This window comes from Coregonus clupeaformis, chromosome 6 (assembly GCF_020615455.1).
Source record: "Coregonus clupeaformis isolate EN_2021a chromosome 6, ASM2061545v1, whole genome shotgun sequence".
Classification (NCBI taxonomy): Eukaryota; Metazoa; Chordata; class Actinopteri; order Salmoniformes; family Salmonidae; genus Coregonus; species Coregonus clupeaformis.
The window spans coordinates 22,157,066-22,171,259 of record NC_059197.1 but is presented as its reverse complement, the minus strand read 5'-3'; the positions used below and the strand labels follow the sequence as shown (position 1 = coordinate 22,171,259).

Sequence of the window (14,194 nt, the reverse complement as noted above, 5' to 3'; positions counted from 1 at the left end):
CCAAAGAGATGCAGGCCGTTTCCGGGATGCTGTCTGGACAGTCCGGGTGTACGGAATGTTTTCCCTGGCAGTTATCCTCCTCACCTGGCTATCTCCGGGCCTAATCCCATACCACGCCCATGGGAGATACTGCATATCAAAGGTACTTTCTGCTGGCTGGAATTCTAGCTGGCAGATGAATATTTTTTTTTTAGAAACACCTTGATATTAAATAGGTGAAACTGGGTTAATTAAGCTTGGCGGTAACGTAGAAGGGACATACTTTACCTGTAAACAGATGAAAAAGTCCTGATTTAGTCATATTTTAATTAACACATTTATTTTGATATCCTTGTAAAATAAAATATGATTCACTCAAAAAATGGTTTGTTGGTTGGTCATTTTTTGTACTGCACCTGATGCAGAGTAAATTGTATATATTGTAACGGGTATCCAGAAATAAAAAAGAAATAATAATTGATAACAAAAACTGTACAAATGCATAATGTTTTTTATTTTGAGAGAGAGAGTGAACATCTGTCAGCTCACCAGCAGGCAGAACAGTGTTCATCTTGTTCTTGAGTGGCCTGGTGAGAGATGTGATATCTTTGGATTCAAAATTAGTCTGACTGGGATTGACGTGATATGAGGACGTGATATTATGACCTTTGCTCATGAAGCTACAATGTTCAGCTAATAATGTTCTGTCTGCCAAGTGGATGCTCTGTTGGCACAGGTAAGGGTGTTACTAAGCAACCTGTGCCTCTGCCTGCCCTATCAGTGGCTTGGGGGGTGGGGGGGTGTTATCTCTGGAGATGTTCCCCCCTACAAAGAACTACATAGGCCCCATGACCCCCTTGGCAAAACAACAGGTTCATTCAGCAGCACAGCACCACTGCTGACCTCATTGTCTCTTTGTGAAGGGAAAATCCAGAGTTGCATTCTGTGAAATGGCAAATGGTCGACCAGCTGCGAGTGGAGCGCATCTCTGTCTCTAACCTAACACAGGCCTACAGATGAGCGCTGAAGAGCCCAGTGCCACTCTCTCCTCTGGACAACAAAACACACAAGGATAACATGGTAAGACTCCAGGCATATCTATATATCTCTGTCTCTCTCCTTACCCCTATTTACCTTCATTATCACCTTGATACCTTCTCTGTTGCTCTCACCTCCCCTGACACCCTCTGTCTTTATGCTATTGAGTCACTCATTGAGTGTCAACATCACTGACAACAGACAATGTTTTCATAATGCCTCTGTCTATTTACTGTACATGTACTAGCTGTTGTTCATGTTGTTTAACAACAACTATGACGATTTAATGGATTTGTTAATGGTTTTTAATCATCTATTGTCAATCATCATAATGTATTTCAAGTACATGTACATTGTGTACTTCTTACTAATACAATGTATTATCTACTTGAGAGGATAACTTAAAGGCAAATATATGCATACAGTGCATGCTTTGGGTTAACATACTAGTGTTGATTCTAGGGGTTTATTACAATGTTTAAGCATCATGTTGGAGCAGATGGTTTTAGAGGGGATTTGTAAATATATAATGCCACCCTATTTTCCCACAATATCTCACTGCATGAGCTAGAAATACCCTGTAGTATTTAACTCTGATTAACATTTAAAAAGTGTATGTCTTGCAATAGAAAACAAATGTAGGTAGTCTGGTTCACCTGCATGTGAAATACCTGCTGCATAGGTCTGGTTCTGTGTAGAGTAAATCCATATGTCTGCAGCACAAGTATGACGCGTTACCTGGGATTCTCATGTTTGGCTATGAATGATACATTGTGCTTCAGTTCACACACCTGGACACCTGTGACATTATCTGCGCACCTTTACACACCTGCCATTCAAATTCCATACACCTGGACAAACCCTCCTGAGATCTCTGGGTTTCACAGTCATCCTAATTAAATCTGTTTGATAAAGGGGATGAATAAGGCTTGTGTGTGTAGAAGGGGAGGGGTAGTCAGCCAGCAAGAATAGGTTATGTTCATATCCAGTGTCCCAGAAGACTGACATGAATAGTGTGTGTGTGTGTGTTGTATTCATTGCACATGTTGCAGAATCTTGATGGAGATACATTATCTGTGATTGAGAATCCTGTGGCTGTCAGTCATCCTTTTCACCCAGAGAAGAAAGGAGTGGGAGGGGCCCGAGGAGCTCAGAGTCAGAGCTGCCATGCCTGGCTGAGAGGAATCCACTCTACAAACCACGGTAAGGCAATGGGTGGTGCACTGTCTAATAGGGTTGAAACCACAGGCTATCATTAGTAGACAACATTATCCAATTAGTGCACAAACAAGGCATGTTACATAAAGTCTTATCTAATTCGAGTATATAGCAGCATTAAGCTTTAGTACTTATCATTATCTTAAGTTAAAGCCAAGTCCAGCTAGCCTCAGAGCTTTAGATATCCTTTTCACAAACTGTAGTACAGTAAACATCTACCCCTCACAGCTGCCATGCAGACTTGATATGAGTCAGTTGATTATGACACTGCCTGTGAAATGCTCAGCATTCATCTTTGTCACTTGTTCCCTACATGTGGTATGCTTTGTTCACATCCTAGGTTGTGTGCACGTTGTAGACTGTGTAATGGCTGTTACATGCTGTGCCGCTATCTCTTCCACACTATGTCTGTGTGACAGACAGCTAACATGCCTTTTATCAGTATACCCAAGCAGTTTATCTCTTATCAGTGTCTAATTCAGCTGTGCTCGTGTCAGCCCATAGACTGGTGAGAGTACTGGCTGCTGTGTGTGCAGTAGGACTTCTGGGAGGCTTAGCAGTCGGAGTGTGGTTCCTAGGTGAGACATTCTGCAAGTGTCAAATCATGGAGTATGAAGAGAATGATGACATGTTCAATGTTCTAGTGTTTGTGCATTACAGATTCCTTGCCGTGGTGGATAACAAACAAAAATAACCCTACATGTCAGAATATAGAACACTGTATTTGAATGTTTTAAAATGAGACTGTTATAGCTGATTAACTATGCATGATAATCATGTCTTACACAATGACAGAGCTAGATTAAGAATATCTGTTTCACATCCACTACAACTATAATTCACTCTGCATGTTGTTGTTTTTCCTCCCACAGTCAGGTTGTTGTTGCGGCCTACCTCTTCCCAGAGCCCAGCAGGACTAGGGGACACCAAGGAGACGTCCTTCTGTAACGTGACCGAAGACATCTCTGTGGCTGACCCCAGGAAAGGTCTGTGCCTCTCAGCCCATAACTCACCACAGAGACTGTCATCTTGTCCGTGGGATTGGCTACATCCCAAATAGCACCTTATTCCTATGTGGTGCCCCATAGGCTCCAGTAAAAAGTAGTGCACTATATAGGGTATACAGTGCCTTCAGAAAATATTCACACCCCTTGAATTTATCCACATTTTGTTGTGTTACAGCCTGCATTTTTAATTGATTAAATTGAGATATTTTGGTCACTGGCCTACACACAATAGCTCACAATGTCAAAGTGGAATTATGTTTTTCGAATTTTTTACAAATTCATTACAAGTGAAAGCTGAAATGACTTGAGTCAATACGTATTCAAACCCTTTATTATCGCAAGCCTAAATAAGAGTAAAAATGTGCTTAACAAATCACACAATAAGTTGCATGGACTTACTCTGCGTGCAATAATAGTGTTTAACATGATTTTTGAATGACTACCTCATCTCTGTACCCCACTCATACAATTATCTGTAAGGTCCCTCAGTCGAGCAGTGAATTTCAAGCACAGATTCAACCACAAAGACCAGGAAGGTTTTCCAATGCCTCGCAAAGAAGGGCACCTATTGGTAGATGGGTAAAAATAAAAAAGCAGACATTGAATATCCCTTTGAGCATGTTGAAGTTATTAATTTGGCTTTGGATGGTGTATCAATACACCCAGACACTACAAAGATACAGGCATCCTTCCTAACTCAGTTGCCGGAGAGGAAGGAAACCACTCAGGGATTTCACCATGAGGCCAATGATGACTTTAAAACAGTTACATTGGTGCGGCTGGCTTCCAGGTTAAGCGGGCGGGTGTTTAGAAGCGCGGTTTGGCCCCGTTGGGGAGTTGCAGCGATGAGACAATATCGAAATTGGGGAGAAGAAGGTGTTAAAATACACCAAAAAAAGTGACAGAGTTTAATGGCTGTGATAGGAGAAAGCTGAGGATGGATCAACAACATTGTAATTACTCCACAATACTAACATAATTGACAGAGTGAAAAGATGGAAACCTGTACATAATAAAAAATATTCCAAAACATCCATCCTGTTTGCAACAAGGCACTAAAGCAATACTGCAAAAAATGTGTCAAAGCAATTCACTTTTAGTCCTGAATACAAAGTGTTATGTTTGGGGCAAATCAAATACCACACATTACTGAGTGCCACTCTCCATATTTTCAAGCATAATGGTGGCTGCATCATGTTATGTGTACAGTGGGGAAAAAAAGTATTTAGTCAGCCACCAATTGTGCAAGTTCTCCCACTTAAAAAGATGAGAGAGGCCTGTAATTTTCATCATAGGTACACGTCAACTATGACAGACAAAATGAGAAAAAAAAATCAGACGGGCCTGGATATGGCCTGGACATGTACTGGCTTAAGCAGGGGGACACGTCTGGCACTGCAGGATTTGAGTCCCTGGCGGCGTAGTGTGTTACTGATGGTAGGCTTTGTTACTTTGGTCCCAGCTCTCTGCAGGTCATTCACTAGGTCCCCCCGTGTGGTTCTGGGATTTTTGCTCACCGTTCTTGTGATCATTTTGACCCCACGGGGTGAGATCTTGCGTGGAGCCCCAGATCGAGGGAGATTATCAGTGGTCTTGTATGTCTTCCATTTCCTAATAATTACTCCCACAGTTGATTTCTTCAAACCAAGCTGCTTACCTATTGCAGATTCAGTCTTCCCAGCCTGGTGCAGGTCTACAATTTTGTTTCTGGTGTGTGGCTGACTAAATACTTTTTTTCCCCACTGTATGCTTGTAATCGTTAAGGACTGTTGAGTTTTTCAGAATAAAAAATTAATGGAATGGAGCTAAGCACAGGCAAAATCCTAGAGGAAAATCTGGTTCAGTCTGCTTTCCACCAGACACTGGGAGATGAATTCACCTTTCATCAGGACAATAACCTAAAACACAAGGCCACATCTACACTGGAGTTGCTTACCAAGAAGACAGTGAATGTTTCTGAGTGGCCGAGTTACAGTTTTGATTTAAATCTACTTGAAAATGTTGCACAATCCAGATGTGGAAAGCTCTTAGACACTTGCCCAGAAACACTCACAGCTGTAATCGCTGCCAAAGGTGCTTCTACAAAGTATTGACTCAGGGGTGTAAATTAGATATTTCTGTATTTCATTTTCACTAAATTTGCTAACATTTCAAAAAACATGTTTTCACTTTGTATTTATGGGGTATTGTGTGTAGATGGGTGAGAAAAACAAATATTTAATTAATTTTGAATTCAGGTTGTAACACAACAAAATGTGGAACAAGTCAAGGAGTATGAATACTTTCTGAAGGCACATTAGGTACCATTTGGGACACACATGATTGGTCAGGCAGAATGACCTTCCTAGTAGTTTTATGGTTTATCACAACATTTGTGATAAACCAAATGTGTTTATATTACAACTATAATTGTCTTTATAACAGTACATATCTTTATTAATACATTCCTTAACAACTTCTACATGGTCACAGTCAGCGGAGAGGAGTGGAGACTGTCTATCGACCGACTTCAAAACATGAAATAATGATCTGTTTATATTGACTACATTAGTTATTGGATATAAGCTGCTTAACATTTCCCTCTCAAACAAGACAGCAGTTCATTACTGTTGATCTAGTTAGTCTCTGGAAGGATTATTTTCAATCAATGAGGTTCAGTGTTTTACAGAATCAGCCCGGAGAACTCTCTCCTGGAGATCCAGCTAGAGAAGGTGCCCACCTGGCTGCCTGTGTGCTATGAGAGATGGAACTCTTCCCTGGGGACCCTGGTCTGCCGCCAGCTGGGATATCTAAGGCTAGTCTACTGAGACCATTTTCTTATTATAAAGCCCACAGCAGCTTGGGAACATAAAAGGCTATTCACCTAACCATAAGGCTGATTGCTCCCAGTTAATGATGGATTATTTAATGCTCTGTTAATACCTTGTTTATAGGCTTGCTTTATGACCCATGGATCAGACATTACTTTTTAAAACAGACACTCTCCCATCTTTTATAGAAGATATAACTATGATTTATTTTGTTTCCAGACTGACCAAGCAAAAAGGGGTGAACTTAACGGACATCGGACCTAACTACACAGATGGCTTTATACAGATCACATCTGAACACAAGAGCAGCCTGGAAAATATATGGCAGTTAAGGTACGGCAGCTGTCTGAGGAGATAATACATTACCTAATGATGCAGAAAAAAATAGATGTGTTATAACAAAGTAATCAAGCTTTTCTAATGGTTGGATTTGTTTTTATTTAGGGCGAGTTGCGTCACAGGGAAGGTTATAGCTTTGAAATGTTTTGGTAAGTTTCTGCAGGGTACTAACAACACTAACATAATAGCGGATGAACTACATTGTAAATTTGTGCATCTCACACATAGGTAAGACACAATTACCTTCATATGACCTCTCAGTCAGGACTTCATAGTTCTACACATTGGTGGTATACACTGAGTGTACAAAACATTAGGAACACCTTCTCTTTCCATGACATAGACTGACCAGAGGAATCCAGGTGAAAGCTATGATCCCTTATTGATGTCACTTGTTAAAGCCACTTCAATCAGTGTAGATGAAGGGGAGGAGACAGGTTAAATAATACTTTTTAAGCCTTGAGACAATTGAGACATGGATTGTTTATGTATGCCATTCAGAGGGTGAATGTGAAAAACAAAATATTTAAGTGCCTTTGCACGGGGTATGGTAGTAGGTGCCAGCTGCACCAGTTTGAGTGTGTTTTTCACTCTCAACAGTTTCCCGTGTGTATCAACAATGGTCCACCACCCAAAGGACATCCAGCCAACTTGACACAACTGTGGGAAGCATTGGAGACAACAAGGGCCAGCATCCCTGTGGAATGCTTTCAACACCTTGTAGAGTCCAGTGGCGGTCAGTGCCGTTTATGATGAGAGAGGACAATCTTTTTTTCATGAACATGGCCTTATTTCTATTACAGCATGTTGGATGACTGTCATTCATATTCCATTCACCCAGTTCAATGTAACATTGATAGGTTTAGGCTACTACATGATACTCTAATATTCCCTACACCCATCATGAGGTAGCTACAACCTAGCATATGAATGAAAGTTTACAACGTAGGTGCACACAGGTCGAGAGAAGAATTTGAGATGACAGACAGTGACACATGGACAGACAGTGACACATTCAATACCGCCTTGCACACTCTTGCCTGCATCTAGCTTATCTAGGTTGTAATCGTTAGTCCAACAGTTGCAAACGAGAGTTTCTATTGGACAAATTCAGGTATTTTAATCCACGTTTCGTTTGAAATAAACGTTTTTCAACAGAATCGGCGGACTGAATACACCCCTGATCACGCATTAACACAGTTCACTTTCATACGTAGCAGCCACGTTGTATTCATTCTAGCCTCTATGCACTCTCCTCCTCTCACCTTTTCCCTTCGTTTGTGGACTTCAATGAACAACACATCAGCTGTGTGTGACCAGGCAAAAAAAACTTTCCAAACCATGTCATAACCGCTACACACAACCAACATCATTGTCCCCATATTAGCTAAAGTAATGTCCTAGTCAACATAGCTAATAGAACTAATGCGTTAGTAAACCCGCTACAATCATGCAGTAACGTTACAGTGTATAGTCAGTAATTAGTTAGACCGGCGGGCCCCAATGGCAATAAATTAATACAATCAAAAGCTTACCTTGACTTGGAGTTCCAGTGTTGTGTTGGATAGTCATAGCCAGCTAGCTAACATAGCAGCCCTCTGTTTGGGCAGGGTGTTTGAGTAACTAAACTAGCCAGCTGCATTTGGTAGCTAAGTAAGTGAAACTGAAAGTTAAAAAAAATAAAAAATCTCTCTCTCTCTTGCTTCATTTTTAAAGAAATACATTTGTTGAAAACTGTTCAACTATTGTCTTTCTCTCTATTTGAGTCAACTTCTCATCACATTTTATGTACTGCAGTGCTAGCTAGCTGTAGCTTATGCTTTCAGTACTAGAATATTTCTCTGATCCTTTGATTGGATGGACAACTTGCAGTTCATGCTACAAGAGCTCTGATAGGTTGGAGGACGTCCTCCGGAAGTTGTCATAATTACTGTGTAAGTCTATGGAATGGGGTGAGAACCAAGAGCCTCCTAGGTTTTGTATTGAAGTCAATGTACCAAGAGGAGGATGGAAGCTAGCTGTCCTCCGGCTACACCATGGTGCTACCCTACAGAGTGCTGTTGAGGCTACTGTAGACCTTTATTGCAAAACAGTGTGTTTTAATCAATTATTTGGTGACGTGAATATTTAGTATAGTTTTATCTAAAAAGAATAACTTTTCCAATGTTTTACCATTTTTATTTTTATGAAATTCACTGAGGAGGATGGTCCTTCCCTTCCCCCTTTGAGGAGCCTCCACTGGTACTGAGGGCAAAAGGGGGTGCAACTCAATATTAGGAAGGTGTTCCTAATGTTTTGTCCAGTATGGTGATGAGTTACCTCCATACAATGTATAATAAAATGCCTTCATATTTGTTTCCTTTGCCTGTGTAGAGTGTGGGACGCGGGCTAAGCTGCCCAGGATAATCGGGGGAGTGGAGGCTACCTTGGGAAGGTGGCCCTGGCAAGTCAGTCTCTACTACAGCAACCGACACACCTGTGGAGGCACCATCATCACCAGCCAATGGGTGGTCACTGCAGCCCACTGTGTGCACAAGTAAGACCCCCAATGACCCCTCGGGGTAAGAGGTCAGAGGTTAGAGGTCAGAGGTCACTGACTCATGACAGTGTAGTGATGACTAGGGACAGTAAAAGCTCTCACTTTCTTTTGCACAAAGTAATTAATACTTTATACAATTGAGAATTGGATACCCATCTAGCTGATATACATTTCTTCATCTCTTTTTGAACATTCCAGTTATAGGCTGCCACAGGTGTCCAGTTGGGTGGTTTACGCTGGTATTGTCACACGCAGTTCAGCTAAAATGGCTCAGTACACTGGATATGCAGTGGAAAATATAATCTACAACAAGAAATACAATCCCAGGAGCCACGACAATGACATTGCTCTGATGAAACTGCAGACCCCACTGAATTTCTCAGGTGACAGGAAACTTGATTACTTCACTTTTGAATGCACCACATAGTCCCTTGGCTGACTGGAACACTCAACTATATTATTACAGCAATCAGTTCCTAACCATGTTCCAATATTACTGAAATGAACTTCAAAATGACCTACACTGTCTTCTAATATTCCTAATATTCTCTTTTATTTTTTAGATACCATCAGGCCTATCTGTCTGCCACAGTACGAGCATGATCTTCCAGGAGGAACACAGTGCTGGATCTCTGGCTGGGGCTACACTCAACCGGATGATGGTATGACTATGTTAAATCAATAATATAACTTAAATAGAAGAATTGAATGTATCTCTATTGATGGTTAAATGTTTTCGCATAGCACAAAGTCATTTAAATCATAAAAATAAGAGGTATATTTACATTAGTTTGACTTTCTTTGACAGTTCTCATCCCTGACACGCTAAAAGAAGCTCCAGTTCCACTGATAAGCACCAAGAAATGCAACAGTTCCTGCATGTACAATGGAGAGATCACCCCCCGCATGCTCTGTGCTGGATACACCGAGGGCAAAGTGGACGCATGTCAGGTTAGTTCATAAAAAATCCCTGTGTTGTTCCTCCTGTGGTTTGTTTTAAGAAGAGATGTACCAAAGGTCAGAGAGTTGTTGTCTTACAAAAGTAGAATTGGTTCATGATAATGAGAATATTTTCCCCCAGGTCTCCCACACTACTGTTTTGAATTATCAAAGACAAAGCTCATTAGGCATGTGCCTGAGTGGGAACACCAGCTTTATTCAAGGTCCTACCGATCAAATTCAGTGGCGCTCAGGATTCAGTATTGCACAATATCCCAACCCATAATCCCTAAATCACTGTGACTTTACAATATCTCAACCCCTAACAATCAGTATGGTGGTCTGGTAACCAGTGTGATTGACAGCAGTGTGTATCTGCTCCTGTCCTCTCCCCAGGGGGACAGTGGGGGTCCTCTGGTCTGTCAAATTGACAACGTGTGGAGACTGGTGGGTGTGGTGAGCTGGGGTACAGGCTGCGCTGAGCCCAACCACCCCGGAGTCTACACCAAGGTGGCCGAGTTCCTCGGCTGGATCTACGACATGATTGAGGTAACCTTACACTAACTCTTCCGTTGCATGATTTTTGATATATCAGGACCACATCTGCTATGCAATTCTGTTTCTCCTCTTGAAATTGCATAATACTGTATGTTACATTTGTTTCTCCATCCACAGAGCTACTGAGGAGGAAGAGGAATAAGACAATGGATGATCAGGGAGACTCATGTAGGACCAGAACAGGCCTAGAGCAAACTGAAACATAAGATGCTCCTGACATTCTTCCTCCTGTACTGTAACTGTAATTTTACCTCCTTATAAAGGCCATGTTTATTTCAGAAATGCGTACATTATTTAACAGTAGGAAATACTTTTATACTATACATGTTTGTCATAAATTGTATTTTTAGCACCTGAATGAGAACATATTTATACCTTATATTTGTTTTGTATTGAAAATAAATTATGCTTCATATCTAAACATGTCCATTGTCTACTCTGGTGTGATGAAAGAGCTTTATGTGTCAGAACCATCATTTCAGGATGCAGACACTGTGCAATGTAGTAGCACCTCACTTCTGTCAGTAGAGGGCGTCCTCTCATCTCGTTTCCATAGTAACACAGGTCACTAGCTACAAAGTTGATTTTGTCAACATTTAGCTGTAACTTTAGCACAGGGGTCGCAAGAACTTGAAGCAAGCAGGTTTACTGTGAGTATTTCCATGTGTTTTGTTTTAAAAGGATAACTACTGTTCGCCATTTGATTCACAGCATTCGTAACAAATAGTTTGATTGTATTCAAAGGTATTGCTGTCTGGTGTACTATTGCTACAGTAGCTAGCTAACGTTAACGTTATTTAACCTGGCTATGAATTATCTCCATGCTTGTTAATCTATAGCTAACTTTCCTTGCCATACCATAATCAAATAAAAAACTCCAATGAGCTGTGTGTATACTAAACTAATCCCTCAATATCTTTTCAGAAATATGGCTTCTTCCCTGGGGTGTACAAAGGACGTTTTGCAGCAGGTCAACCAGTTCTGGTCCATGTTAGACGAGCTGTCTCAGAATGACCCTCAAAGCTACCAGATGTATATCGAGAAACAGATGAAACAGGGAGCTGATTATAATGCACCACCTCACCCTGACTCCTGCCTACTCATCGAAATGCTGGTACCACAAATTACCTGCTTTCTATGAGCAGCTACACCCACACTGTAGAGTTTATAGATTGGAAACACACAAACTTCGAACACTGGCCTACATAAAAATGACATAGCAAAGTGTGTTTAGAGAATACTGGTTCATTTGTTTGCAGTGCACGTTTGATTGTGCACTGCGGGCTAATAATATGGAGGTGTGAACTATAAAGAGGCTGAACAGTTGCTTTATTGTTTGTGTCAGGAGCCAAAGAAAGGGTTGCTGTACATCAATGTGTGTGGCTGGAAGCGTGTCCCTGCCCCTGCTGATGAGAACAAGCCAGTGCCTGTGTGTGGAGGGAGACTGGAGACAGACACTGATGAAAGAGGAGGTACCAAGAGTCACTGTTGTCCTGCAGAACACAAACCTGTATTTCTGCATAATTACCTATAGTGTAACATGTATTACAAGAGGTGCAGGCAAAAAAGTGAACATTTCCTAAATTACTTTCTACTACAGCTGACTTTCTTATAACTTGTTTTATGGTTTTGATACCAATGTTATGTAACACTGTTTAACTAAAAATGTGTTTCATTGCCGTTTCTCAGTACTACAACTTATGTTTCCTGTACTCAGACAACTACAGTGTGGTGGATGTGGCGTTCAGCCCTGCGGTGCTGCAGCAGGCTCAGCAGGACAAGAGGGAGAAGGACCAGGTCCACCTGTTAGCCCTGAGCTTCACCCAGCAGCAGCATGGCCTGCGTCTGGCCCAGCAGTACAACGTCAGCAACAGTAAGGTAAAAGGCAGCCTAGAGGACATGCAGCGCCGCCTGGGTCCTCTAAAACAGTCCAGCCCTGCCACCAACACAGGTAAGGCCTCTTAAGTAATTATTCCCTGATTCAAGGGGACAGTTGTATTTTTTATTAAGGTGACACCACCACCAAGATAAAGGCGAGATTATTTATTTAAAATGTATTGAGCAATACCTACTAACTATGTAGTATATTCTAGATTTTTTAAAGGTATACTGTAGGTGAAGATGAATGTTTTGACATTCATTTGACATCAATTTCCCAGCCTCCCAGACCCCAGCTTCCCTGCTTCAGCAGATCTCCTCTCTGCGTGAAGGGCAAACTGAGGACAGTACACCTGTGCAGCTCATCACATCTGTCCAGCTAACTCCTGGGCCAGGGGACCAAAGCAACAAGACCAAAAACCTGATCCAGGTGATCTCCAGCTCAGTGACAGCCCAGCCTCAGCGGCCACAGCACCAGCTCACTGTCAACTCTGACCCCAGGGACCTCTTTCGGAGCCTGAAGCTGACTGTGGAGCTACCAAAGGTTCAGTCCATCACAGAGTGCCATCTCAGCATTTCCCAGGTCAGGGAACACTCTGCTTCCCCTTCCCTTGTGCTATGAATAAGGCCCTGTGACGGATGAACTAAAATTCTGTCTGTCTTGCTTAAACGCTTCCTATGGTGACATAATAGCCTATGTTACATTATAAGTTATCCTTTCTTTGGTCTTGTGGGTCTAATAGTGTGTGTGTATTTCTCTGTAGGATGATGTACTACTAGAAGTGGAGGATATGTACCATCTACACCTGGAGCTGCCTGAGACTGTGAATGAAGAGTCGGCCTCTGCCACGTTCAACAAGAAGAAACGGACATTAACTTTGCAAGTGTCTATACTCTAGTGCCGGTACTGCTGACATTAAAAAGAAGCAAATTCATTAATAGGCAAACTCTAAAAAATGTGTCTGCTCTGGCAAGACTGGGACTTTTGAAATATAACAAGGCCATTAGAGAAGGCAGTAATGTAATTTCTGCTATGCATCCTACAAGCTGTGCGTCTGAACCTTTGTAGTAGTATACAGTACCTCAGTAAAGACATTCACAACAACATTAATGACTCATGTGGAATTATAGTCCTCCATGATCATGAGTTACATTAACTGCATGTCTGGGAAATAATTCACAAATAGTCAATATTCATGCAGTAATCCATGTTTATTAAAACTTCAAAATTGTATTGTGAACAACTTCATTCATATTTGGCAACTACAACTTGTACTTCAAACAGTTACTGTAAGTCAAATGTCCATAGGACAGAGCCATTTTGAAAGTATGGTTTTATCTCGAAACAGTCATAAATAGATTGGTCCCAATTGTTATAATAACTACAGTGGGGGGAAAAAGTATTTAGTCAGCCACCAATTGTGCAAGTTCTCCCACTTAAAAAGATGAGAGAGGCCTGTAATTCTCATCATAGGTACACGTCAACTATGACAGGCAAATTGAGGAAAAAAATCCAGAAAATCACATTGTAGGAATTTTAATAAATTTATTTGCAAATATGGTGGAAAATAAGTATTTGGTCACCTACAAACAAGCAAGATTTCTGGCTCTCACAGACCTGTAACTTCTTCTTTAAGAGGCTCCTCTGTCCTCCACTCGTTACCTGTATTAATGGCACCTGTTTGAACTTGTTATCAGTATAAAAGACACCTGTCCACAACCTCAAACAGTCACACTCCAAACTCCACTATGGCCAAGACCAAAGAGCTGTCAAAGGACACCAGAAACAAAATTGTAGACCTGCACCAGGCTGGGAAGACTGAATCTGCAACAGGTAAGCAGCTTGGTTTGAAGAAATCAACTGTGGGAGCAATTATTAGGAAATGGAA

General features: G+C 41.4%; 2 protein-coding genes across 2 annotated transcripts; both read left to right on the top strand.

The window, feature by feature from the left end:
• Positions 1-939: 939 nt before the first annotated feature.
• On the top strand, positions 940-10,852 carry tmprss5 (transmembrane serine protease 5). Its single transcript, XM_041878936.2, has 13 exons — positions 940-1,059; positions 2,070-2,220; positions 2,733-2,813; positions 3,108-3,221; positions 5,901-6,036; positions 6,272-6,385; positions 6,497-6,540; positions 8,765-8,927; positions 9,129-9,313; positions 9,494-9,592; positions 9,739-9,881; positions 10,266-10,418; positions 10,545-10,852. The coding sequence occupies exons 1-13, from the start codon at positions 1,057-1,059 to the stop codon at positions 10,551-10,553; spliced, it is 1,395 nt and encodes a 464-aa protein (XP_041734870.2). The 5' UTR covers positions 940-1,056; the 3' UTR covers positions 10,554-10,852.
• Positions 10,853-10,966: 114 nt separating this feature from the next.
• pih1d2 (PIH1 domain containing 2) lies at positions 10,967-13,699 on the top strand. Its single transcript, XM_041878935.2, has 6 exons — positions 10,967-11,077; positions 11,352-11,541; positions 11,773-11,899; positions 12,145-12,378; positions 12,587-12,888; positions 13,070-13,699. Exons 2-6 carry the CDS (start codon positions 11,356-11,358, stop codon positions 13,202-13,204), a joined length of 984 nt encoding a protein of 327 aa, XP_041734869.1. The 5' UTR covers positions 10,967-11,077; positions 11,352-11,355; the 3' UTR covers positions 13,205-13,699.
• The last annotated feature ends 495 nt before the right edge of the window (positions 13,700-14,194 follow it).